Source organism: Triticum aestivum, chromosome 5A (genome assembly GCF_018294505.1).
Source record: "Triticum aestivum cultivar Chinese Spring chromosome 5A, IWGSC CS RefSeq v2.1, whole genome shotgun sequence".
NCBI classification, from domain to species: Eukaryota; Viridiplantae; Streptophyta; class Magnoliopsida; order Poales; family Poaceae; genus Triticum; species Triticum aestivum.
In genome coordinates this window covers 521,735,815-521,762,797 of record NC_057806.1, presented here as the reverse complement: position 1 = coordinate 521,762,797, position 26,983 = coordinate 521,735,815, and the positions used below count along the sequence as shown (strand labels likewise).

Here is a 26,983-nt window from a genome sequence, read left to right as displayed (position 1 = left end):
AATGACGAAAATATGCAATCATGTTTATTTGGTGCCCTATTAGACGTCATCTGCTACGGCAGGAATTTTTTCTTGTGCCCTATTTTACATACCTGGCACGGTAGAACATTTGGTGCCCTAAATTCTCTCTCTATCATCCGATGGAGATGCTCTTATGGTGCGAATGAACCACCGTAGTCCCCGAGTAACGACTCCGCTCTCTCAGCTACATCACGTGAAAAATCTGGCGTGACACGATTTTGTTTGCGGGTTACTGACGTGACACGAGGTGGTGATGTACTACTCCTACCCCACTATCTCCACGCTACTCGCTTAAATCCAAATCAGAAGGCGCTAATCCGCAGTCAGTAGTAGTATAACGATCTTCATGTCCCTGTCCCAAACTGCGGCCAATCTCCGGCGCCGTCTCCTCTCCATCCCCTCGATCTGACGTCATCCTGCTCCGAGCTCTGAAACCCACTCACACACAACCTGAACCCTCTCCCCCTCCTCGCTATCACCGTGGTCAAATGGCACCCGCCGTCGTGAGGCGGGCCCACTTCTCGAGCTCCTGCCCGTCGGCCGGCCGGCGGCAGCTCGGCGGGAGGGCGGATCGGGTCTCGCTGGCTCCCCGCGAGGCCTCGCCGCCGCGCGTTTCATGGGGTAGGTGCCCTGGGCCAGAGCTTTCCATGCCGTGTAGATTGGTGGAGTCTCGTGTACGATAGTCTGGAGATCCCCTGTGGTCGCGGGCTGCAATCTTCAGAGATTCTTGGTGGTACTGACTTCTGTTCGATGGTTCTTGTTTCCAAGCAGAGCAGGGATCTGGGGTGCCCATCAGGGGACGAGTCTGGGCCAAGGCCGGTGGTTCGTTCCAGCAAGATCGCAGTGGGGTGGGCGCTGCGTCACCTTCTCCTCTGCAGGTGCCCTTCTGATGCAGTACTTGGCGAGTAGCAATATTAGTAATAGTACACTTTTGTTTCTAGCAGAATATTAGTAATAGTTCGCTTCTGTGGCTGCCTGCTTCATGTTTAACAGTTTCAGACTTGTATCTTGCAGGGTGTGGAGGAGGGCAGAGTTGATTTTCTCAAGATTCTCAAGAGTGCCAACTCCATTATTCCCCATGTAGTGCTGGGGAGCACCATTCTTGCGCTGCTGTACCCACCTTCGTTTACATGGTTCACAACCAGGTTGTCTTGCCATGCTTTCGCTGTTTGCTCTGATTTAGCTCTGTCTGCTTTCTCCCAAAGACCAGCTCAATTACGCTTTTTACACTAGTTTGAATTCACTGGGTACAGTGAACAGGGATATGACGAATTGACGATGGATAAATGTTCAATTGACTCAATTAAGTTAGAGAGATGGTACCTGTTGAGGTATTAGGAAAGCAAACACAAATTAAAGTACAGTTTGGGCGTGTTCATTGGGAACTCAACTGATACCATACTTGTGAAGGAACAAGGAAAACTACAATTTATCATCTGAAAGAGTGATTCTGAAATATTTAAACTTCAATCTAATAAATCAAATGACTCACCGGGTAAGGCCAGTCAAGGGACAGGGCTGCATTCCACAAGTACAACTGAAAACTCCAGGAACATGTAAACCCAACCATTCAGTAGCTCAAAACATATGCTGATAGCATGCTTGATGTAATACAATCATTGTTGTGCTAGTACTAAGGGCTACTTACATTTGTGTATGAGCGTGACTGTGTGCTAATAACCTGGCAGATACTACGCACCGGCATTGGGGTTCTTGATGTTTGCTGTAGGTGTCAATTCAAGCGTCAAGGACTTCATTGAAGCAATAAAAAGGCCAGGTGCTATCGCTGCTGGCTATATTGGACAGTTTATTGCCAAGCCTTTCTTTGGATTCCTATTTGGCACTCTTGCAGTTACAACTTTCAACCTTCCTACTGCTGTAGGTAGGAGATTTGAATTTACTATGTTTTAGCATGACTTCATAAGGGACATCGAAGGCAGCGTAGTGAAGTGAACCCTGACCTGGACTTGTTTCTAGGTGCTGGTATCATGTTGGTTTCATGTGTGAGCGGAGCACAACTGTCAAACTATGCGACGTTCCTGACCGATCCACATATGGCTCCCCTCAGCATTGTTATGACATCGTTGTCGACAGCTAGTGCGGTTTTTTTTACCCCAACTTTATCTTACTTGCTTATCGGCAAGAAATTACCTGTTGACGTCGTAGGAATGATGTCCAGCATTGTCCAAATAGTGGTTGCTCCAATTGCAGCTGGATTGCTTCTGAATAGGTACCCACTTAATTTCTCTGTCTGAAGTATGAGAGATAACTGTGCTAGATCTGACACAGTCTATGCTATGTGCCTTTTATCTTTTGCTGCCCACCTGGAGTAAATATCTAATGCGTCTAACTTAGTGTTTTTTATACTATGAAGATTTCTCCCAAGACTCTGTTCGGCTATTCAGCCATTTCTCCCTCCACTATCGGTGTTTGTGACTGCTTTATGTGTTGGCTCACCATTGGCTATAAATATCAAGGCTGTTTTGTCACCGTATGGACTATCCATTGTGTTTCTGCTTTTTGCATTCCATACAACATCTTTTGTAGCTGGGTATCATCTTGCTGGTACTTGGTTCCACAAGTCAGCTGATGTGAAGGCCCTGCAAAGAACGATATCTTTTGAGACAGGTATGTTGTTTTTTGCAATTGGATTACGATTTGTTGTTTGCAGTTGCTTCTTGTCTTACCAATATTTCCTACAGGGATGCAAAGTAGCCTTCTTGCTCTTGCTTTAGCAAACAGGTTCTTCCCAGACCCTCTGGTGGGAGTGCCTCCAGCAGTATCAGTATGTGTACTCCTCCAAGGCCTCATCTGTTGCTTTTATATCCGCATTAAGCATGAACCGTTTTGATTATTCGCTTTTAAATGTAACTTAAGTGACTTGCATCTAAAGAGCAGCTATGGCGTTTTGTCTTAATCTCGTCACGGTATCACGGAGTAATATCTTTGTAGAAAATTAGAGTTACATGTGTTTCGAGGTGGCTTATTCAGACGAAGCACTTCCTAAATATTAGTTTAGTACCATATATGATGGACACTGCAATCACAGCATCATGACTTGTTTTCTATGACCATCTGTTGCGCAGATATCAACTAGTAGGAGTTAATATTTCCTGCCTCTGTGTGTAGGTTGTGCTCATGTCCCTGATGGGGTTTGGTCTTGTCATGCTATGGTCCAAGAAAACACAAGTGTAGACCCCGCAAAACCACTGGGCTGGATATACTTCTCAGCGAATTTTTCGATGGCGTTGACCAAATCGCCAAGAACAACCCGATCCTTGGTGGAAAGATGACGACTGCAGACCATAGACGGCCAGGGTGCCATGCCAAGTGAGACACCAGGGTCACCGTGACACGTCTGGATCCTTGTCACTCTCTTTTCCTTTGATCCTTGGTGAAAAGATGTCTGTGTAACATTGTAGGATTCATAGGGATAACCTCTCCCTAGTTGATTCTGACAGAAGATAGAAAGAGAGAAGAAACCGACGTGCTGGTGGATTTATCATCTGATGATGGTATCCGTTTGCATTTCTTGTGACAAAAATGATAATATCCACTCGTGCTGCCTATGCAGCTGTTTTTATTTTCTTATTAATCGAGTTGCAAACTTGGATGATGATGATGATGATGATAGCAGTCTCGGAGTACATCTCATTTTGCTTCTAAGGCAGCTTGAAAATTATTAACCAGAAAAAGAAAGAAAATACAGGCCACTTTGTGGTACACGTACGGTTACAGTACAGTCGCACTGACTGATGGGTCCAGTTGTACAGAAGCTATCACGAGTTCTGTGAACGCCAAGCAAAGCGAAGCTCTTCCCACTTCATGGCGTCTCTCCGGCTCGTGGCAGCACTGGCGCCCTCGCCCCCGCCCCCATCTCGGCGGGAGCCGCGGAAACCTCCGCCGCCCGGGGCCCGCTTGGCGAGGGGCGTCACCCTCGCGGCGGCCGCCGCCACCGTGGCCGCGGCCGCGGCCTCGCCGCCGGCGCTAGCGGCGCTGGCCGAGCCGGCGAACGCGCTGTCGCTGCCCACCTGGGCCGTCCACGTCTCCAGCGTCGCCGAGTGGTACGTACTACATGCTTCCTCTGCCACAGTCCACTGCTATTGAAGCTCCGAACTATTTCTGCTTCCTGCAAAGATCAAATCTCTGAGGAGGGGAATTGGACTTGCAGGGTGACGGCGATGGCGCTGGTCTGGGACTACGGGGAGCGCACGGGGTTGAAGGGCTGGAAGGGCCTCTCATGGGGGATGGTAAGTGCAAACTCCGATAGAGATATTTCTGGTGAAGAAGCCATATTCTGAAGGAATTTGCTGCGGATAATATCCCTATCTGAATGTGTGAAATGTTGCAAGATTTGCTTGCTATTAGGATGCTGACAGATTGTTGGTTCGCTTTACTCGATGATTTATTCGCCGCAAACTAAGCACATGCGTTTCTTCAGACACCCTCCTTATTGAACCGTGCGTGTTGAGTTGGCCATTGCAAGTAGCAAAGTTTTGCTGATGACAGTTCATGTGCTTGTTGACTAACAAGCTTGCATTTCTGCCCAATAATAGGTTCCGCTTCTCGGCGGAGCGATGTGCGCGTGCACGTGGCATTTCTTCTACAATTCAGAGTCTCTCGAGGTAGGATATTTAACCTTCAGACAGAACAGTTGCATCCCCTTTGCTGATTGCTACCACTAGTTGCTTGATAGTATCATCTACCTGTCCCGAATTTTGTGGCTGTCTTCACTTGTCAACTGTCACCCTGAATATTTCCACTAACATAATCACAATGTACTTGATAATTAGCGGGCTAGACATTGCTAACTGCTTTCAGCAGCTATATCCTGAATTCTTTGTGCTTGTTAGTTTTGCTGAATGAGTATGCTATTTGTGCTTCAAAGAATTATTCTGCCCATGTTCCTTTTCCTTAGTTGTGATGTTTTGTGTCCGAATTCCACAGGTACTTGTGGCGCTTCAAGGTGCGCTTACAGTGATCGGTAACATAACAATGTGCATAGCTGCGTACCGCATCTACAAAGGGTCCCAAGAAAGCACTAACAACAACAGTCCATAACCTGTGTATGCACTCTTTCTCGAACATCTGTCTGTCGGGTGGAAGCTTCAGCTTCTTTTTCCTTCTTACTAAGAGTTTTTCTTCTGTAGATTTGAATACCGTTCTTAATTTGTAAATCTGTCACACCTGATTCGAGAAAATGCAAATGATGGATGCAAAGAAGGTAGACAAAGAAAGTTACTCAGAGGGTCACCATAAAAAGGATTACTGACAGAACGAAAGAAACTTATTTTTGTCCATCTATAATTAAAATGTCAGTTCAAAAAAATCCACCCTGAAATTTGTGTAAGAAGAAACTTACTAAACTTCTCATATTTGAATGACATGCAAGCGTGCCTCGTCTGATACTGATCACTGAATGTTAGTACCTGATTCACATTCACCTTTGCATACTTTTATCCGTTGTTTAGAGATCGAATCGTTTCGATGTGAAATTCCTGCGAAACAAAGAGGCACTTGAAGCACATTGCCCTACGCCTCGGTGGGACGATGCCCTCCCTCATGATGCTAATTTAGTAAATTTTGAGACAAAATAAACACTTCCTGGTACTTTGGTTCGTGCGTGTGTTCATGATGCACACATGCGCATTATTGCCAAACAACGGTGCACCAGGACAGGTTCATGCACGGCCGGCAATGGTCGCTGGTGCCTTGTCGACGGCGGGGAGAGGTCAAGCATCTAGCATGGGAATGAAACCTGCACTTGGGTGGACGCAGGAACCCGGACTCGACATGTGTCGCGCATCGGGAAGCTGCGGTGCAGCATCGGAGGGTGGGAGCAGCTTCAAGGCACTCGAGTCATTGCTGAAAGTGATAATACAGAGCCAACATCCATGTTTTTCAGCAAACCTTACGTGCCAATAAAACTGGGAAACTACAGCACATAATAAACTATAAAAACAGAACTTCTTGCGCTTCAAAACTCAGAACTTTTCAGCCTCGTTGTCGAGCTTGCTGCTTCCTTATCTTCTCTTTACTTTTTTTTCCTCCTTTGCTCTGCTGCCCTTCCATCCAGCAATTCCAAGCACCAACGGAGCCCACTCCCTGCGCCAGCTGAAAATATCAGCTGCAACTGGCAGCAGCTGGTTTGCTCCGCTGAGTTGCGTTCCTCATATACCTTGCCTATGCAATCCACTCTAAAAAAAGTCAACCATCGAGCTGGTTTAACAAGTACTACCTTCGTATTCAGTGTCATATTTTAACCATGATTTTAACTAATAAAAATTTAGTTATATATAATAAAAATAATATTATCGGGAACTATGTTCAAATACAAATTCAACGATATAATTTTAATGACATGCATTAACATTTTGTTGGTTAAATTTACGGTCAAAGTTTGACACAAAATACGAAGGGAACCAATAAACTAGGACAGAGGTAGTAGGATCATAGGAAAACTTATATTACTCCCTCCATTCCATTATACAAGGCCACAAACTCAAATTACAGGTACCTAGGTAAAATTTAATGACTACTTCCTCTGTTCCACAATACATGCCTTTCATTTATCAAAATATAAATGTATCTAGACATGTTTTAGTATATAGGTACATCCATTTTTTGACAAGTGGAAGTCAAGTACTTTGGAACGGAGGGAGTACTTTGCAAGCCAACTTTTCTTCTTGTTAATTGGGATCATTAATGTGCCCGCATGCATGTAAGGAAGGAATAAGAAGGAAGTAGCACATTGTCATTATGACTACATGCATGCAAGTATTAAATAAATTGCTAGTTCAAGAAAACATCATTAAATTTTGCCTCGGTTACTGTTAGGCTGGTCACAATGGGCAAGAACATAAGCTAGTAACTTACACACTTTCCTAAACTATGTTACTACCTCCATAGTGCGTAGGAACATCTATGTAGTGTCATGCAACGATGTATTTATTAGATTATAAACTCATTGTTTCTTGGAGTGTGTGATGTTCCGGTAACTTAGGCTCCTCCCAATGCTCCATCTTGTACAGGTGCTAAGCCTTCCACGTAAGCAAAAAATCAAAAAATCTGATGTGGCAAGTTATTTAAGAGAAGAGAGATGAGTGTGGTGACCCCAGGAAGAACCAATGCTAAGCGCGTGAACCTAGGCAAAACATTTAAAGGAAGGGAGCCCACCAATACATGAAGAGCTTTAGTTGCTAAATCATTAAATGAAGCAAGCTTAACAACCATAAGCTAAGCACCTATGCATTGGGAAGTATAGTTGCTAAGCTATTTAATGTGCTTAGCACCTCATCTAAGCACTCATGCATTGGCAGCAGCCTTAGTTAGTTACCACAAGCACCTCTCTCTTCATTAAATATGTGCCACATAAGCAAAGTTGTATTGGAGTGTGTGATGTTACTCCTAAGTTCCTCCCCATTGTGACCAGCCTTAGTGGCATTGTATATATGCCAAATGTATTTTTCATACTGACCTTGTATAAGAGAATGGAGGGAGTATAAGAAAAAGCCGCGGCATTTCTTGTTTTGTAAATCGACCAGAGCAACACAACAACTCCTACAACTACGAGGTTTCTACTACTCCCCCTAAAATTCATAGCCCGCTCCACTATCTCATCTACCTTGTTAAAATCCATATCGATACTAAAGGCCACTTTAATCGTACCCCATGCATAGCGTGCCATGGGACAACTAAAGAACATATGATCAATACTCTCTTTGGCGAGGTTACCTTGGTCCCTCAAGTTCCCTAAATGTATAGAATTGGTCCCTCAAATTTTTTTGATACACATTTGGTCCTTCAAGTCTCAAAACCGGATAAGTTTGGTCCAAAACCAGATTTTGAGCATGTTGACCGGGTTTGACTACATTGACTAGGTTTGACCAATGAACAATAAATTTTAAAAAGTAGCAATTTTTTCTAAAATATCTGAAATTTTGTGGCAACCAAGATTCTTGGGTGCGCTAGGTGCGTGAAAAATTGTGTTGTGTCTCGACATTCGACGAGCTCGTGGCAAAAAAAAATTGGCTCACAAGAAGAAATGCCAAAAAATGTTTCTTGCTGGAGCTCCTCGGATGTTATTTGACCACACAAACTTACACGCACCTAGCACACCAAGCTTATTGGTTTTCACAAAATTTCAGATTTTTTTGAATTTGTTTGCTATTTTTTTGAATTTACTGTTCATCGGTCAAACCTGGTCAACGTGCTCAAAATCTGGTTTTGCATCAAACTTATCCGATTTTGAGACTTAAAGGACCAAATGTATACCAAAAAATCTTGAGGAACCAAGTCTATACTTTTAAGGAACTCGAAGGACCAAAAACATACTTTTCTCTAAAAAAACCATGACATTTCTTGTTTTCCAGATCGACCAAAGCAACACAACAACTCCTACAAGAATGAGGTTTCTGCTACTCCCCCCTAAAATTCATAGCCCGCCCCACTATCTCATCCACCTTATTAATATCCATATTGATACTAAAGGCCACTTTAATCACACGCCATGCGCATGTGATGGGGCAACTAAAGAACATAAGGTCAATATTCTCTTTAGCGAGGTTACCTTGCAGTTATTTTAAGGGCCTTTGACGAGGTTATCGATATGGCTACCAAGTTCCATAGTCGGTTGTTCCTATTCAACGTGGCCACCTCGATCTTGATGCAATCCTCAATAGTCTTCTCGCGTCAATAACCCTCTTCGCCATCAGATATCTTGGCCTTCTGCTTTCGGTTTGTCAACTAAAGAGGATCGAATTCCAATACCTTGGGGCCAAGGTTGTCGCGAAGATTCCGCCCTAGTAGGGGGAGGGGAATCACCACAGCCGGTCGAACATGTATTGTGAAATCAGTGCTTATGTCGTAGGCGGTGTATCCCATCACCCCTCTAATTGTTCCCCCATCTAATTAACAAGGTGGAGCCTGCTTTTCTTTGGGCGGCGACAGATTATGCCTTCGGGGCAAAGTGCAAAGTTAATTGGGAGATGGTTTGCCACCCCACTCATTTAGGGGGTTTGGGGATTCCACATATGGAGAAGTTTGCCCGTACTCTCAGGCTGGGGCTCAAATGGGAGGATCCGGGTCGGATGTGGGTTGGTACGGGGAATCCGTGCGACGAGATAGACATGGACCCTTTATGCCTCCACCACCATTGACATTGGAAATGGTGGCAAGGTACCTTTCTGGGACTCTCTGTGGCTGCAAGGGAGGAAGCCCGAGGACATTGCATCCCTCATATTTTTTTGCCGCCTCCAAGGGGAAGAAATGGACGGTGAGGGAGGCTTTTCAGGATGATGCATGGATTGGTAAGATTGACACATCTCATGGTATGTTGACCTCTGGACCCTTTTTAGTCATGTCCAGTCACGTGAGGAGATTGAGGATGATGACATCACATGGAGATTGTCAGCGAACAGAGAGTACTTGGCGTCGTCCGCCTACAAGGCACAATTCATGGGAGCTATGCTAACCACAGTGAGCAAGATGTTTGGAAGGTCATCCCCCAAGGTTAAGTTCTTTGTGTGGCTTGCTATTCATAATAGGGTCTGGACTCTCGACTGCCTGGAGAAGAGAGGTTAGACTAATTGTGGGGTATGCACCTTGTGTAAGAGAGCTAATGAGACTGTGGTCCACCTATTCTTCAAGTGCCGATACACTAAGAGAGTTTGGAGAATGATCAAGGACTGGCTCAGCTTGGAGATGTTGGACACCTCTAGTTGGGTGAATCACCGGTCTGTTTGAGCCTGGTGGACTGCCATGTCGGGTCCCAACACCACGAACCGGAAGCCAATGGCATCCCGCACTATGCTAGTGAGATGGGTCTTATGGAATGGGAGAAATGCACGGGTCCTCCAAAAGAAATCTACACCATCGTACCACATCTTGAAGCTCGTGCAAGACGAGGCTAAGCATTTGACCACCGCCTTGGCTAAGCATTTGGATACCATAATGGCGCGAATTGTCTTGTAGATCCCCTTTCTGATACGATCATCGAGCGATAACTCTCTAACACCTTCTTCTTAGTTGATGAATGGGGCAAAGCTTTTGCCTCTCCTTCAAATAAAATATAAAATAATACTCTCTTTCTCATTATAAAACACACACTTGCTACTCTCCCTCCAACCTATTTCAGCAAAGGAGAATGCTTTTTCCTAACAACCAACGGCCAAAAACCTTGAATTGAATGGGAGGGGATTCATAGCACGCGGGGGCAGGGGCACGCAGCCCCATTTTCTTTTGGCTTTCGATTCAAAACCTTTCATACCTTTTGAACCAAAAGTCCCAATTCGTTTGCATATCCGTGTTTCTGGTGACGTGGGTTTTCAAATGAGATCCATTTTGAATATGTTTTAGCCAGTTTTTAAAACTTCCTTAAGTTTTAACTTCTCTAACTTGGTACGAGCAACTGACAAAATCGTAAATTTTAGAACCCGCGTCCAGCAAACTTGTAAGTTCAGAAACTAAAACTTAAAACTTGTTGCCCTCGTGCGGGATCCAACAACTTTGTGGATCGTGAGGCTAATCAGACAGCAGGCACGGGTGGGCATGTGCATGCCGCTGTGAGTTTCTGGATTTCGAACCGGACTTTAATAAAACAAAGGTTCTTATAAGGGCGTATAACTTGGGCTGTTTTCAGAGCCAAATACAAAAATTCAACGGAAGTGGTACCGGATCTATCCGATAACCACACACATGCATCACTATCTTAAGACAATTCAAAGTCCACAAACAAATTCATGCCCCTGGTTGCTCTGTGTGAGCCATGAGTGCATCTTTTGGCAAAGCAAAGCGTTTTTCCTTGGCTTTCTCTCTCGAAAGAAAGATTCTCTCCTCCATCCATGATGGTCCGTAATGGCGATGGAGGGCTGCTAATAAAGTGCAAGGTCCTTGGGTGGCAGTGAAACGGGTGCTATTTCCGGAAGGACACGGAGGGGGGGAAGGGGAGTGCAGCGCATCATGGAGAGCAGAAAAGGCGCGCAAAGGGTATCATTTTAGCCCAGAAACTGCACGAGCAGGAAAAAGATGATACGCTCGAAAGCCTTTTTGACTTGGTATACATCCATCCATCGAGTGCCAGGAAAAAACGCTCAAGCCTCGTGCGTGCAGAAACGTTCGCTCAAGGATCAATGATACTCCGCACAACAGTTAGCAGCCATCTGCTTTTGATGTAAGGGCGTGATGCCTTCTTAGTCAACTGTTGAAGAAGCCTAGCGCCACGACGATTAATTAGAGGCGGCATGAGAATTCAACCAACCGGCCTCTTGTAGCTTTGTCATTATCCTGCTGAAATGATTCCCTTCTTTTGTCCTCCAAGCTCACGGTGTCCAAGGCAAAATGGCGTACGGGACGGTAAATTTAATCTTTATTTTGTAATATGAAAATTTCCTTTTCAAACACATAGTACAGACGCAGACGCTTATATATATATATATATATATATATATATATATATATATATATATATATATATATATATATATATATATATAGACACACACACATATACTCGCCCCTATAAACGTACGCAGGCACGCACACCTTCGTGGTACATAAATACAGTACATACGAAGGCCAAATTAGAAAGTCCAACAGGTCTAATGGCTTGTGTGAGCAAGAAAGAACTACTGTATAGCACATAAATATGGTGTAGACAATGATTAAAATACAGAATAGACAAAGGATAATGCTCTCTATTTTGTGAGCCTACCAATTTCTTTCGAGAGGAAATAATCGTCGTAGATACACCTTCGAGGTGCCGATGTGTGAAGCATTGGCATTCTGGCCAGCTCCCACACCTGTCTTAGAGCATGGAATCGTTTTTAGATGTCTCAACTGGGGCATTTGAATTGGATTTCGTATTGATAAACGTTCAATTCACCTGTTTGGCTGGACATTGAATTGGCAGTCTGTATTGAAACCACCAGTCTCCTATCATTCTAAGGGATATTCTTAGTTTCTCTTCATGCTTGCAAGTGGAGTATGTTGAATGCCGACGCATGACGTATCAGTGTTAACGAAAGTTTAGTGAATGGAGTAATAATTGTCAATCTACGTTGTGCCGATGAAGAAGAGAAATATGTAGCCCTACTTTATAGATGACGATGGAACTCATAACCTTTAAACATATCAAAGAAATGGCTAACTTTGGCAGGTATGTGTTCAAGAATAACTAACATTCTTCACCTCATGCTAGCCAAAGAAGTTATGCCTTTTCTGTCAAAATTAAGGTTCATTATGTTATCTGAGGTTTGTATATTATATATACCTCTAAATTAATTACCCTAGTTGATGAAAACTAGATAAAAGTGTTCACTTGAAAAATATAACCATTTTAGTTGCACCACACAAAGAAAAATTCGGCTATGGATGGGAGGTCTCATGAGAAAGATTTTGTTGGATCACAACCATCGACGAAACCAACATAGCATGCCGGCTTTGCCCCACCTCTTGCTTCTTGGAGCTGTGATGGCTCCAAATTATGACACCTTTTCATGTGTATTTTGTTTGGTTTCGTGCAAGATTCTTGCTGGTTTTCACCTTTTCTCTTCAACTTAAAAAGAACGTAAGGTTCCTATTTCATCTTTTTTCTCACCACCCCTTCGTCCAACCTTCCATGCAGGAGTATATGATAATCAATCACCTTAATTTACTTACCTTCTGAACCAATTACATTTTAATTTACTTACCATACTTCTAATAAAAATATAATGTAATTCACGGTCAGAATTTGATGAACATTTATTTACGCAATCGTATTATTATTGACAGGTAAATCACAAACTAATGTACTGGAATGTTTATATTCCGTTGCAACGCACGGACATTGTTCTAGTTCACTAACAATAATCTTTCAAAAACCAAAAAAACCTCGTTGCCTTGCTTGTTGTGAAGTTTTATTTTTATTTTTGGAAGGAACCAATGCCATATCAGTATAATTGAGGACGAAGTGGACAACTTCCATGTTGAGAAGAAACCCATTTGGCCCATCCAGAAGCAAAGACTACATGTGGTACGAGCTTGTCGTTCATACCACGGTCGTACCAGCCGCCACCGCCCACCTCTCATCTATATGAGACACTTTTATATTGAAAACCCAAGGAGAAGAGGAACATAACGCCGCCAAATCACACTAGAACAGAGGAGAAGAGATCCAGAGGAGAAAAAATTCACTTAGATCCGTTCTGGATTCCCCGGTCTCACAGTCCCCCCATTCATTAATATATATATATATATATATATATATATATATATATATAGAGAGAGAGAGAGAGAGAGAGAGGAACATTCCGATTTGTATGCCCAGGGTTGGTTGCGATTGGTTTAATCATTCATCTTATTGTGACGAACTACAATATTATTGAAATGAATTTCCTTTGCATAATCTCTGTGATTGATTATTCTTCTTCTCTCATGTGCGAGTAATCCCCCATAGACGTGCGAGATGTAGGGGATTGGTAAGATCCATTTGTGCCTAATCTATATGTCGTTATTTGTGAAACTACCTCTATGATTAATTGTGAGGTTGATTACCTGTGAAGAGCATAATGCCTTGTTTTCCAATTTGGGAGGAGCGAAGACAATGCAAGAATAATGGGAAGGCAAGGCACGTAAATTGTTGGTACGGTTTAATGGTCTTAATAGCCTAGCCGGCCATGCATATGGTCACGGGACGATAGGACAATAGATAGAAATAATCCCGACAGGAGGAGTTTGACTATTTAAGAGTGACTCATCTACCATCCGTCGAATACAACTGGTATAATCACATGAATAGGTGGCTATGCGTTGCCTCTACATTGGCACATTTTACATCCGCCTTGACCTGAATCTCTCCGCGCCTACTCTTTCCATTGCAGCAACCATTATTTTTAGTTGGTTATTTTATGTTCTTTATTTGCTACTCTTGAAATTTTACGTTGCCCGTTAATTACTTGCTTTCTGCCAGCATCATAATCCTTGCAGATACCAAAACAGTTGATTCGTACAAGTCTGGTGACAACTTATGTGCGACAGAAAACTCGCATTAACACTCTCCTCCTGCTCTTTGCTGGGAACAATACTATACTAGACTACTTACACTAGTGCAACACTAACCTTGTGTGTCTTGAAGGTCATCAAGATGCTGAGAGTGTTAGCAATTTTATTTCTTTTCCACGAGAAGATGGGAGGACAATTAAAGATGTTATGACATGGCCTCTGCTTTGTACCATGTCTCTACTTGAGAAATGGTGAACATGATCTAGAAGAATTTTGAGAGTGTTGTTTGCCCTCATCACACCACCACCCAAGTCGTGTATAAACTTCTCGACAAAGCACACTAAATAAATAAATGTCATATTATCTTCAAATTTGTGTAAATCATAGGGGTGTAGGGAAAGTAGTGGCTGAGCCGGTACACACCCGCTAGACCCCGTCAAGAAAACATAGCGAAACATTTAAAAAAAATCTGAAACTTCGTGGGGATGATTATGAACAAATGTTATAGATACTTGCAAAGTTTGGTGGTCAAATGAGATCCGAGGAGCTCTGAACAAAAAGACAAAACTACAAATTCCGCTTAAACAGTGCACGTACATTTTGACTAATTTTGAGTACCTTTTTTTGTACAAAGCTCCTCAGAAATCATTTGAGCACCAAACTTTTCAAGCATCTATAACATTTGTTTATAATCATCCGCACAAAGTTTCAATTTTTTTTAAATATTTTGCTATGTTTTCTTGCGAGGGTGCACCGAGCTGGGGTGTAGGAAAACCACTCTCTAGGGGTGCATATCCTTTAGTTGCACTGCACAAAGAACTAACTGGATTGGAGTAAGTACAAATGACTTCGTCACCATACTAGTCATCGTAGTTTAGGTTGAACAATTACTTATTTGTTAATATCAATTGATGAATAAATATTACTAATTAAATTTGTTTGCATTTGATTTCTAACAAGTTAATCATGTTTTTCATATGTAAGTAATTTTTAGTTGCACTGCACAAAATGACTGGGATGCTAATTGTGTGCTATACAAAATAAATTGCACCACCTATTGGCTGCGTATGTCCAGACACGAGCTATTGCACTAGCAATAATGGTTAACATGAAGGAAATACTTTTGTGACACTGCACAAACAAAGATCACCAGTGGTGCTACAAGTCTACCTATTGGTGAAAGTGTCGGCGTGTTTCGTCAGGAACATTTTCACTGGCATTTTGATCGAATTTTGGATAGAGAGCAGTGAAATGATCATTCTCGTCATCTCCTTCCTATAGTGGTGCCTCTATTTTTTTCCCCACGTGAGATGGGTAGTGTATGAATCTTTGGATCTTAGATCTTCATTTCCTATGTTAGATGTGATAAATCTTTTGATTTTAGATCATCTTTCATATGTAGATTGTGAAGTATGTGTAACTCTTCAACATATTTGAATGTATTATGAGATGCAATTGACTTGTGTGGTGAATTAGAACATGCAGACCTCTATATATGTATATGTCTTCTATGTGAAATTCGAATTTCAGTGGTACAACTTGGTAGGGAAACCTTACGGGAGGCCGTTGTAAAAAGGAAGCCGCTTCAAATGATAATGTATTCCGGGCGGTTATGTACTGGAAACCACCTCATAGTCTTAAATAATTGGAAGATGTTATATTGTAGGAAACCACATCTAATGCTCCTTTATGTAGTAGTGTCCCGTCCTATGTTGAATATATCTTTTATGTGAGATTCAAAATTTTGTGGTACGACTTAGTAGGGGAACCTTATTGGAGGCAGTTGTAAAAAGGAAGCCGCTTCGAATGTTAAAGTATTCCAGATGGTTATGTACTGGAAACCATCTCAGGGCCTTAAAGCATTGTATGCGGTTATATTGTAGGAACTGCCCGCGGGCGAACATATTCGAGGCAGTTTTGAAACCCCCTCCTATTTTCTGAGTATTAGCAACACAGACTTTGACGCGAAATGTGGAACTACCGCATGCCCATGTACCAAAACCATCTCTAATGCTCATTTTTGTAGTAGTTTCCCGTCCTATGCTAAACTATGTCGTCATGTCCTATGTTTTAATTTGTCATATGTTAACTATGGAATATAGAATGTATTTAATCGAATGATCTACGTTGCACAGACTTGCGGAGGGGAAATGAGGAGCACCGTTGTCGGTGCGGACAACTAGGGCTCGACCCCTTGCTGTCCGCGGATATGTCCATATACATACGGGGGCTCAAATTTGTCCGTTGCCCTTGGTGATGCTCTTAGACCAGACACGCCATCGGGAGTCGCGTCGCGAGGAGCCACGAGGCTATGGTTATTTGAGTCAGCCATTTTGCAACCTAATCAATATCATTGTGATCTTTTGTGATTTTCTTCCTAGTTATTATCACACATTAATTACAAAATATTTCCTTCCTAATTTGTATGTACCAAATATTATGTAATTAATATCATCTATTGCCCTCCATATTTTCATACTTATGACAGTGCATTAATTACGCAATCTTTTCTTCCTTTTTTGTATGGACCAAATATTACGTAATTAATATCATTTATTACCCTCCATATCTTCTTACTTATGATGGTGCATTAATTACGCAATCTTTTCTTCCTCTTTTGTATTGGTGAAGATTATATGATCAATACAATCAATTACTCTTATTATTTTCTTTATTATCGCGGTATCGCCATGCATTAATTGTGTATCATATGTTACCACCAACACTTCACCGGGCTTGACTAGACTAGTTATGCGTTCCTTAGATCCATATCAACGTGTGGCCATTAAAAAAAATCTGAGACCATCTAGAACTAGCCCTTGGAGGCATATTTTTATGGAAGAAAGTCTCTAAGCACCATGCGCCACTCCGGACTCGAGCGCGGGTGGTCTAGCTCGCTCCTTGCGAGCCTAGCCAATAGGGTGACACCAATAGATCCGAGGCTCAAGGAGAATATATCACAGTCGCATTTCTAAGCCTTTGCATCCTCATTTCTGAGTTACTGCATCCATAACGTGCAAACCAAAACAACTACTCACATCTCACTAAAGTACATGCAATTCCATGCTCAGCAGTGCACAATTCCAACTTTGTAGTGACTGATTGAAAAGAAGAGTTTGCAAATTGCAAGAGAGGGATAACCACTAGTATTCATCGCGAAAAGCAAGTGCTATGTATGGAAGGATGGGGAGCGCATCATGGAGAGTACAAAAGGCGTGTCAACGTATCATTTTAGTGAAGAAACCGCAGGAGCAAAGAAGAATGATACGCTCGCTCGAAAGCCTTTTGACTTGGTGTGTCTCTTGCCTCGATGGAGTGGCAAGGAAAAACTCTCAAGCCTCATCATGCACGCACGCCAACACCTTCGCTCAAGCCTCAATGATACTCCGCACGATGCAGAGCGTGACATGCCTTTCTTTCTTAGTCAACTTTTGAAGCGGATTGGCACGATTAATTAGAAGAGCGTAGAAACTAAGCGCATTGGTTTCTTGGAGGTTGGAGCTTGGCTTCCCTGCTGAAATGATTCTCTTCTTTTGTCCTCCAAGCCTCGGCGTCCATGTCAAAAGGTAGATCATGGTGTCTCGTGTGCAATGTGCCATAGCATCCAAAACCCATGTAATAATTGCATCGATTTTTATCCATTCACTCTCCTTTTTTCTTTACTTTTGAGATGAGACCGTGTGCGGAATGATTAGTTCATGGAAGATATGGATCCCTTGGCATGTACATGGTCCATGCTAGGCATGATGGAGAGGAACGCCTGCCTCCATATCTCCTATCCTTCACATGCATGGTGTCATGTCAAACCTCAAAGGTATATAGTACGTGTGTGCATGCACCACCAAACAAAACACCTAAAGCTCACCACGGCAGGCTCACGTACGTACGGCGCCAAAGCCAGGAAAGCCAAGGCCAAATCCACCCTATATATGCGGCGTGTGTTGCCGTTGCCGACAGACGGCTCACTTCAAACACCTTGAGCTCCTCACAAGTCATTTCTAGGAGCCTCACCAACATGTGCAGCTCTGCATCCTGGAACTCCTCACCTCCTGCTGTGCTGTTCATCAGGCAGCAGGGGAAGAAGAAGCCACATGTCTCAGTGACTCTCAGGAGGAAGAGGTAATTAACATCTCAGCTTGTTCCTGTTCCAGATTAACTGTGGCAGCAGCAGCAATGGAGCTTATGGAGCATGATGCTGCGTGCATGTGTGCTTACATGCAGCTACGCCTGATGTTTTCAGGTTAAGGCTGATCAGGAGGAGGAGGAGGGAGCTGAGGAGGGCGGCTGCTGGAGGGGCGGAGATGGCGATGCTGAACCTGAGGCTCCACCTGGAGAACCGGCGCATCCTTGCGGAGAACGAGAGGCTCCGGGAGAGGGCTGGCGCGCTCCGCCGCGAGAACCTCGCGCTGCATGCCAACCTGTGCAAGGTGGTGCTACCGCCGGCAGAGGCTGCCCCCGGCTGCTGAGCTTCCCGCCGTTCTCCTTGGTCTTGGTGGCTCCTTGTTGTGCTTGTGCTACTTTGTCTAGGTGTTGATGATGGCTGGCTGTCTGATGATCTGTGCTTATCGATCAACCACAGGGTTTTTCTTGGACCTACTTTGTGTGATTTGTGGCAAGATCAATAGATCATGGTTGCACATTATATGTTTAATTTCAAGTGCAGAGATTAGTTAGCAAGTTTTTGTCTGGCTGGCTCTTTTTGAAAAGAAAAGGGTGGGAGGAAAATGGAAGGCAGCTTTGATCAAAAGGGCAAACATGTCAACTCTACTTTCTCTTGTTAAAACCAGAAAATTTGTGTGATTTGTGGCTTGATCATGGTTGCACATTATATATGTTTAATTTGAAGTGCAGAGATTAATGTAACCAAGTTTTTGTCTGGCTGGCTTTTGAAAAGAAAAGGGGGAGGAAAATGAAAGGCAGCTTTGATCAAAAGGGTAAAGATGTCAACTCAACTTTCCCTTGTTAAAATCAAAAAATTAAAGGCAAAAAGATGGCAGTAGTCCTTTGTCCCTCTACATGCTCAATGTTTACTTACACCTTAAGGTCTCCAATGATTAAATACCATGAACTCCTCATCAAACCTTTTCCAGCCTTTTTCATTGCTCAAAAGCATATATTGGCAGATATCCTTGTGAGCTTTCCCTTTTACACCTTTATTACCTAGTACTTTGATGAATGTTACTGGCAATGCATTATATGTGCAAGTTTAATATCTACAACTGTAGAACCTGAATCAAACTTCCAAATGGCGGCAAAAATCGCAACACTGAAACTGAAGCCGGAGCTGAGCTCTTCTTCGGAATAAGAACAAATAAACCCAAAACAACTACTATCACCAAGCTGTGACGACGAGGGAAACAGTCAGGTTATCTTGCAGCTTAGATCATACTCCCTCCGTCCCAAAATTCTTGTCTTAGATTTGTCTACATACGGATATATCTATTCACATTTTAGTGTTAGATACATCCGTATCTAGATAAATCTAAGACAAGAATTTTGGGACGGAGGGAGTACAACAAATGGAGCTAAGCTTATACAAGTAATACCCAGTGTGCATCACTCAAAACCGCAAAATGGAGAAAACAATGATATGAGGTACAAACAACAAAGCATGCCACTGGAGTTGCCCCAAACATTTCCATCAAGTTATCGGTTCAAAGTCGGGGCACAAGGAATTGTACCATAATCCGATGAATCCAGCACACAGCTACAGGGACAGACAGACACTTTATACAGTTCAAAAATCGACCGGAGTTTTTCCCAGGATTGAACAAAAATAATTTCGACACAACAAGAGATGGTTTTTTTTTCTTCCTATGGTTGTTTCCCGCGACCTAAGTAAAGTATTGTCCAGAGCATATGGTATTTTTAACCGAATCTGTCGTATCAAATTTCCCTTGGAAGATCTCATTTGGGAAAGCATCCTAGAAGTTCCGCTGGCGTTGCTGACCTTGCTGGAGCTGTGATGGTTGCCTCAGAATTTGCAGCTGGTGAAGCTGAATCATCTGGGAGCTCATCCGTTGCTCTGAACTGTTCGGCATATGAGGATTACTGGCCTCGGCAACAACCAGATTTAGGCGTTCGACCTCAGCATGCAATGCTTCGTTCAGAGCTGGACACAGAGTGAAAACCCAAGTTAACTGACTATGACAAATAAACAATAAAGTTCATTCTAACATAGGCGTAGTAGGGGTAACAAGCACGTTAACACAGCATACCACATGACTAACAGGACTCAACACAACTGAAGTAAAAGTGCAAAATACTGATAGTTTACAATCAACCATTGGAAGAACACAACTTGAAGTAAATCAGCAGAAAAATCTTGCAGTGCTGGTCAATAAACAAAGCAAATATACCAGACAACGAATGAGAACATTATGAGATTAAACAATAACATGCAGGTTCTGTTTGAATTAAGTTTCACAAGAAGAGGAACCATTGTCAAAAGATCCAAGTTTTGTGGCACATTTAGAATATTCTACGATATCAAGTTATTCAGGCATGCATACATGCGCTAGTTTGACAACGCGGCACCAGAATTCAACATAATGTTTTTGGTGTTATGCCTAGACTCCATCCTACCATTTGGTTTTCTGAACTACACATTCAATTCTTAACATTGAAAACTCCAGTCGCCCTAACAGTCGAAACAATTCCTGAATTCCAGTTGCCCCAACATGCTTATATGTTGCAAAGCATTATCTATTTTTATCACTGTAAACACAAAGCCAAGTTTTGGTTGTAGGAATCATCATAACTTCTATTGCAACATCGCAAGCTGCACATGAACAGTCAGAACATACAGCACCGGGCACCAACTCATATATCATACATACGCTGACTGCTATTTCGACTCATTATCTATTTTTACCGCAACTTACAGTGATGCTGGAAAATAAGGAAGCAAACTCACCCTTTTTCAACTGTGCTTGCTCCTCCAAAGCTTGCAGCCTGATTCTCATCTCATGGTTGTGAATTGAAAGCCTAGCCTGGCCCTTCTGCAAAATACATGCATTCACAGTAACTAGGACTGTCAAACCTTCAAATACAAATCAAAATGCTCACCACTTTTAAAGCTGGGCCAGAAAGCCTCTTGTCTGTAAGAAGGGGGGAAAAAGGCCCACCAAATTCAGAGAACGAACCTTAACCATTTTCACTTGTGCAGATAAGTTCATAGTCTCCCCCTGCAGCACCTGAACCTTGCCCTCAAGCTCCACTATGTATTTTGCCTTGCGCTCCTTTGACTTAGCAGCAGACAGCCGATTGTTTAGGATCCTGGAAAATTTTACAAGATATGATCAATTTTCAGTAAGTGAAACATTTTTACCAATGACAACTTTATTGCGATCATGGACGCCCAACACACCTCCTGACCCTCTTAGGATCGGTCAGCACAATCTGCGCGAGGTGCTCACTGTCCATGATAACCTTCTTCTCTGCTTCACTGAATTCCTTACTGTTTGCGAATTCCTTGGCGAAGAGAGCAGCGGCGCCACCAATGGAACCACTTCCACTGCGTGCCAGCCGAGCAGCAGCACCCGGCCCCGGACCCGGAGATGGAGGCGGCGGGTTGGAGTTGGAGTTGGAGTTGGACGGCTCCAGGCCGGACGGTCCAAACTTGAACTTCCCTACAAGGCTGTCCGCCGACAAGCTGCGGCAATGCCTGGGCAAGCTGCCGTCCGCGCTCTCGGCTTCGTTCTCGCTGCTGTCACCGGGGCTCCAAGCGGGCGCTTGGCTGTCCAGCTGGTCGCGCTGCTCCTGGCCGACGGGCCCGGAGGAGCCGACCGCGCCCAGGCCATTCGTACTCTTGTTGTAGGCGCCGAGGATCCCGTCGAGGGTGCTGTTGTTCGCGGCCACCAGGGCCTCCGCGTTCACCGGCGCCGGAGGTGGCATGGGCAGGTTCTGCTGGGAGGAGAACGCGAGGAGAACGTCGCTCTGCGACCGCTGATGCCCCGCCCGCAGCGGCGGCAGTCTGGACGCCCCCCGCTCGGAGCCCGACGGCGGCGGCAGTCCGGACGCCCCCCGGTCTGAGCCCGACGGCGGCGGCGGGGAGAGCGCGATCGCTGATGGCGCAGACGGATCGGGGTACGGGGGCCGGAAGAGAAAGTCCATGGAGAAGAACTGGGGTTGCGACAGCGAGCGCGAGTGATGGGATCCTGCGCCACCGCTCGCCGCCGGCGGCAGCGGCGGCGGTGGCGGCGGGGGCACGCGGTAGTAGCCGAAGCCCGGGACGAAACGGGCGGCTACGGAGGCAGGGTGGGCCGGCGGGAGTCGGAGCGAGGGCTGGAGGCGGTGTATGGAGGAGGAGAGGTCGGCGGCGGCGGGATGAGAGGTCGGTGGCGATGGGATGAGAGGGCGAACACGCATGGACTGTCTAGTGGTAGGCGTCCATGTGGGCCCGGCAGCCGGAGGACGCGGCGGCGGTGCGCGGGGGCGTCCATGTGGGCCCGGCAGTGGGAGGAGGTGGCGGCGGTGCGCGGAGTTGTCGTCCATGGCGAGAGAGGGGGGAAGGGGGGGAGGGGGAAGGGAGGGGGTCTGGTCGGGCCTCTAGGGTTCTCGGGGATACTAATACGATGCCGCTGAACGCGGGACGATGCGATGTCGACGGTACGACAAGGAGCCGGTCGAGTGAACGCGGAGAAGGAACACACGGAGAATCAACCAAAACATGAAGTATTCCCTCTCGCGTACCGCTGCATGGCCATGGTGGGCCCACACACCCGTGACAGAAATGTAAAGGCGTGTGGATCGTCTATCCTATTTTTTCGCTGAGGTTTTTTTACCTAGTTGGACTCCTTCCGCCCTCGTGGATCATGGTTTGGTAGAATCAAAGCCACTGTGGCACATGACTACGTAGGTGTTTGGTGTCCATGTGGGCCCGACAGTGGAGGAGGTGACGGCGGTGCGCTGAGTCGTCGTCCATGGCGAGGGGGGAGGAAGGGAGGGGTCTGGTTGGCCCCTAGGGTTCTCGAGGATACTAATGCGGTGCTGCTGAACGCGGGACGATGCGATGTCAACGGTATGGCGGGAGCCGGTCGAGTGGACGTCGAGAAGGAACACACGGAGAATCAAGCAAAACATGAAGTGTTCTCTCTCGCGTGTCCCCGAATGGCCATGGTGGGGCCACACACACATGACAGAAAATGTAAAGGCGTGTGGAGTGTCTATCCCATTTTTTTAGATGAGGTTTTTTACCTAATTGGATTCCTTCCGCCCTTGTGGCTCGTGGTTTGGTAGAATCAAAGCCACTGTGGCACATGGCTACGTAGTGTTGGGTGTCCATGTGGGCCAACAGTGGGAGGAGGTGGCAGCAGTGCGCTGGCTCATCGCTCATGGCGAGGGGAGGGAGGAAGGGAGGGCCTGGTTGGGCCGCTGGGGTTCTCGAGGGGATACTAATATGGTGAGGCCGAACGCAGGATGACACGGGTGTTGACAGTGTGGTGAGGAGCCGTCGAGTGAACACCGAGACAGAATGCATTTAGCATCGAGCACAACGTCAAGCGTTCTCTCTCACGTTCTATCGCATGGCCATGGTGGGCCCGCACATACGTGATGAAAATGGAAAGCCACGTGGGGGTGTCTATCTCATTTTGTCTTCGCTTCGAGGTTTTTTTTGCCTAGTTGGACTCCTTCCGTCCTTGCCTCATGGCTCATGCACACATGGCTCATGGTTGTGTAGAATCAAATCCACCATGGCACATAGCTATGTGGTGTTGGTTGTACTTGTGGGCCCGACTATGGGAGGAGGTGGCGGAGTTGCGTTATGTCGTCGCCATGGTGAGGAGAGGGAGGAAGGGAGGATCTGGTCAGGCCACTAGGGTTCTTGATGGGATACTAATATGATGAGGTTGAACGTAGGATGATGCAGATGCCGAAGGTGCAGCGAGGAGCCATCGAGTGAACGCCGAGACAGAACACATGGAGCATCAAGCAAAACATGAAGCGTTGGGTGGTGTGCCTATCATGTTTTTTGTTTGCTTCAAGGTTTTTGCCTAGTTGGACTCCTTCCGCCTTTGCCTCATGACCCATGCACATGTGGCTTATGGTTGGGTAGAATAAGCCACGATGGCACATGGCTGCGTAGTGTTGGTTTTTCATGTGGGCCTGACAGTGGGAGGAGGTGGCGGCGGTGCACTGGGTCATCATCCATGTCGAGAGGAGGGAGGAATGGAGGGGTTTAGTCGGGCCACTAAGGTAATCAAGGGGATGACAATACGGTGAGGTGAAATGTGGGATAATGCAGGTGTCGATGGTGCGGCAAGGATCCGTCGAGTGAACATTGAGAGGGAACACATGGAGCATCGAGCAAAACGTGAAACAATCTCTTTTGATTCCACCACATGACCATGGTGGGCCCACACACACATGATAGAAATGGAATGGCGCATGGGATGTCTATCTCATTTTTTCTCCGCTTCGAGATTTTTTGCCTAGTTGGACTCCTTCATCCCTTGCTTCATGGATCGTGCACACGTGACTCATGGTTGGGGAGAATCAAAGCCATCGTGGCTCATGTCTGTGTAGCATTGGGTGTCCAAGTAGGCTCGACAATGCGAGGAGGTGGCAGCGGTGTGCTAGGTCGTCGTCCATGGCAAGGCGGGAGGAAGGGAGGGGTCTGGTCAGGCCACTAGGGTTCCCGAGGGGATACTAATATGGTGAAGCCGAACACGAGATGAGACGGGTGCCGACGGCGTGGAGAAGAGCCGTCAAGTGAATGCTGAGACATAACACATGGAGCATCAATCAAAACATGAAGCATTCTCTCTCGCGTGCCGCCGCATGCCCATGGTGGGCCCTGATACGTCTTCAAGGTATCTATAATTTTTTATTGTTCCATGTTGTTATATTATCATTCTTGGATGTTTTACAATCATTTTATACCCATTTTATATCATTTTTGGGACTAACCTATTGACATAGTGCCAAGTGCCAGTTGCTTTTTTTTGCTTGTTTTTTACATAGCAGAAAATCAATATCGAACGGAGTCCAAATGTAGCGAAACTTTTTGTGGAATTTTGATGGACCAGAAGACACCCAATGGGCCGAAGAAGCACGTAGGGGGTCGATGTGTGGAATTATGCTGGATGGCGTTCGATGTGTGGAGTAATAGTAGTAGATGCAAACAGGAGTCGGTCTACTAATCTTGCACGTGATGACTATATAATGATCATTGTGTGGATATCGTCATGATTATTTGAAGTTATATAAATTGCCCAATAGTAATTTGTTTACCCACCGTTGCTATTTTTCTCGAGAGAAGCCATTAGTGAAATCTACGGCCACCGGGTCTCTTCATTATAATATTTGCCTTCGCGATATATTTTTATTTGCTTCTATTTTCAGATCTATTAATTCAAAACCCCAAAAATACCTTGCTACAATTTTTGTTTATTTATTTATCTCGCATTCCCGTGAGATCTATTTATCCAATCTACTACAATTTTACCTATCTTTTTACCCGTGAGGGATTGACGACCCCTCTCTTACGTTGGGTTGCAAGTATTTGTTCTTTGTGTGCAGGAGCTGTTTACGTGATGTTGCGTAGTTCTCCTACTGGTTCGATAACCTTGGTCTCATCATGAGGGAAATACCTTCCGTAGCTATGCTGCATTATCCCTTCCTCTTTGAGGAAATACTGACGTAGTTCAAGCCGCATCAAAAGGAATTTCTGGCACCGTTGCCGGGGAGATATCATCAACATCTACCAGGTTCCTAATCACAAATCTCATCTCCTCGCAATTTACATTATTTGCCATTTTCCTCTCGTTTTCCTCTCCCCCACTTCACAAAAATTGCCGCTTTATTCGCTCTCTTTTTCGTTCGCCGTTTTCTCGTCAGATCTGTTTTTGTGTGCAATCTTGTTTGCCACTTCTTGTCGTTAATGATAGTTCTTCCGCTATTGCGTGCACTCCCGAGAACGAGGTTCTTAACTTTAAACAAAGGGGAGGGGAGAATTTAAAGGATGCTTGGTATAGGATTTGCAATGCTCATAATAGATCTATCCGTAAGCAATCTACCATTTTTCTTCTTCACTGTTTTGATGTGGGCATCATCACTTGGTATAGATTCGTCCTTGATACGATTACCGGTGGAAATTTCTTGATGTGTCCCTCTCTTGATGCTTTTAGTGCTATGAGAAATTTAGTGTGTTCACTACCGCTTATGGTTAATGAAACAACTTTGACTCTTGAGCATGTTATGGAAAGACTAGATGTTATTGAAAAGAAAATGCTTACCAAAGAACATATTGAAAACTTGGATAAAAAGATGCATAATTTTGCTACTAAAATTGGGTCAAAAGTGGGAGAAGTTTTTAAGTTGTTAAAAGAAAAGGGGACCATAATTCATGAAATAATTGAAGAAAGCCCGTCTCGGATTGATAAACTAGAAGAAATCTTTAGTAATCTAAGTACGACTTTTGCTTCTGCTTAAACTATTGAAAAAACTCCTGTAAAAGTTGGCAAGATTACTTAAGTTACGAAGAACAAGGGTGAAACTTCTAGCAATAGCAGTAAAGAAGATCTTAAGATGATTAGTATTCATCCAGATTTTGTTGAAGTTATAAGAGATCCTTTGTGCAAAAATGAATTCCTTAAACTTGTTCCTAGGAGTATTGTCATTCAAAATTTGTATGCTAAATCCTTGAAGAATTACAAATGTCTGATTTAAGAGTTGGAAACTAAATATGACAATACTTAGATCCTTCACATTATGCCTAGCTAGGGGCATAAAACAATAGCGCTTGTTGGGAGGCAACCCAATGAATAAAATTGATTTTTGTCTTTTTTCTTTCTGTTCTTGAGTGTTTGCACACTTATGATACTGTTATGATTGTGTTTTTTGTGTTTTAGTTAGTGTTTGTGCCAAGCAAAGCCTTTGGGATCATGTTGGGTGATAGTTAATTTGATCTTGTTGAAAAACAAGAACTTTTGCGCCCATAAAAATATTTTTAATTTTTAACATAAGCATGATAAAATAC

General features: G+C 44.4%; 4 protein-coding genes across 4 annotated transcripts; 3 read left to right on the top strand and 1 right to left on the bottom strand.

Moving 5' to 3' along the window:
- Positions 1–316: 316 nt before the first annotated feature.
- On the top strand, positions 317–3,608 carry LOC123104453 (probable sodium/metabolite cotransporter BASS5, chloroplastic). The gene is made up of 8 exons (XM_044526305.1): positions 317–642; positions 793–899; positions 1,036–1,166; positions 1,710–1,903; positions 1,999–2,251; positions 2,396–2,649; positions 2,724–2,806; positions 3,151–3,608. The coding sequence occupies exons 1-8, from the start codon at positions 510–512 to the stop codon at positions 3,214–3,216; spliced, it is 1,221 nt and encodes a 406-aa protein (XP_044382240.1). The 5' UTR covers positions 317–509; the 3' UTR covers positions 3,217–3,608.
- Positions 3,609–3,715: 107 nt separating this feature from the next.
- Positions 3,716–5,258, top strand: LOC123104454 (ycf49-like protein). The gene is made up of 4 exons (XM_044526306.1): positions 3,716–4,085; positions 4,193–4,271; positions 4,578–4,646; positions 4,969–5,258. The coding sequence occupies exons 1-4, from the start codon at positions 3,847–3,849 to the stop codon at positions 5,080–5,082; spliced, it is 501 nt and encodes a 166-aa protein (XP_044382241.1). The 5' UTR covers positions 3,716–3,846; the 3' UTR covers positions 5,083–5,258.
- A 12,630-nt stretch (positions 5,259–17,888) lies between these two features.
- On the top strand, positions 17,889–18,811 carry LOC123104452 (protein LITTLE ZIPPER 1). The gene is made up of 2 exons (XM_044526304.1): positions 17,889–18,120; positions 18,242–18,811. The coding sequence occupies exons 1-2, from the start codon at positions 18,017–18,019 to the stop codon at positions 18,465–18,467; spliced, it is 330 nt and encodes a 109-aa protein (XP_044382239.1). The 5' UTR covers positions 17,889–18,016; the 3' UTR covers positions 18,468–18,811.
- Positions 18,812–19,583: 772 nt separating this feature from the next.
- LOC123107461 (bZIP transcription factor 29) lies at positions 19,584–22,337 on the bottom strand. The gene is made up of 4 exons (XM_044529445.1): positions 21,371–22,337; positions 21,147–21,279; positions 20,918–21,002; positions 19,584–20,113 (listed from the first exon to the last, which is right to left on the bottom strand). Exons 1-4 carry the CDS (start codon positions 22,114–22,116, stop codon positions 19,926–19,928), a joined length of 1,152 nt encoding a protein of 383 aa, XP_044385380.1. The 5' UTR covers positions 22,117–22,337; the 3' UTR covers positions 19,584–19,925.
- Between the last annotated feature and the right edge of the window lie 4,646 nt (positions 22,338–26,983).

Coding starts and splice junctions, on each gene's coding strand:
- LOC123104453 (XM_044526305.1), top strand. CDS start 510: ATGGCACCCGCCGTCGTGAGGCGGGCCCACTTCTCGAGCTCCTGCCCG. Junction 2,252..2,395: donor GCTGGATTGCTTCTGAATAG/GTACCCACTTAA, acceptor TATACTATGAAG/ATTTCTCCCAAGACTCTGTT. Junction 2,650..2,723: donor AACGATATCTTTTGAGACAG/GTATGTTGTTTT, acceptor TATTTCCTACAG/GGATGCAAAGTAGCCTTCTT.
- LOC123104454 (XM_044526306.1), top strand. CDS start 3,847: ATGGCGTCTCTCCGGCTCGTGGCAGCACTGGCGCCCTCGCCCCCGCCC. Junction 4,086..4,192: donor GTCTCCAGCGTCGCCGAGTG/GTACGTACTACA, acceptor TTGGACTTGCAG/GGTGACGGCGATGGCGCTGG. Junction 4,647..4,968: donor ACAATTCAGAGTCTCTCGAG/GTAGGATATTTA, acceptor CGAATTCCACAG/GTACTTGTGGCGCTTCAAGG.
- LOC123104452 (XM_044526304.1), top strand. CDS start 18,017: ATGTGCAGCTCTGCATCCTGGAACTCCTCACCTCCTGCTGTGCTGTTC. Junction 18,121..18,241: donor GTGACTCTCAGGAGGAAGAG/GTAATTAACATC, acceptor TGATGTTTTCAG/GTTAAGGCTGATCAGGAGGA.
- LOC123107461 (XM_044529445.1), bottom strand. CDS start 22,116: ATGGACTTTCTCTTCCGGCCCCCGTACCCCGATCCGTCTGCGCCATCA. Junction 21,003..21,146: donor CACAAGTGAAAATGGTTAAG/GTTCGTTCTCTG, acceptor TGTATTTTGCAG/AAGGGCCAGGCTAGGCTTTC. Junction 20,114..20,917: donor GCAAGCACAGTTGAAAAAGG/GTGAGTTTGCTT, acceptor CTCTGTGTCCAG/CTCTGAACGAAGCATTGCAT.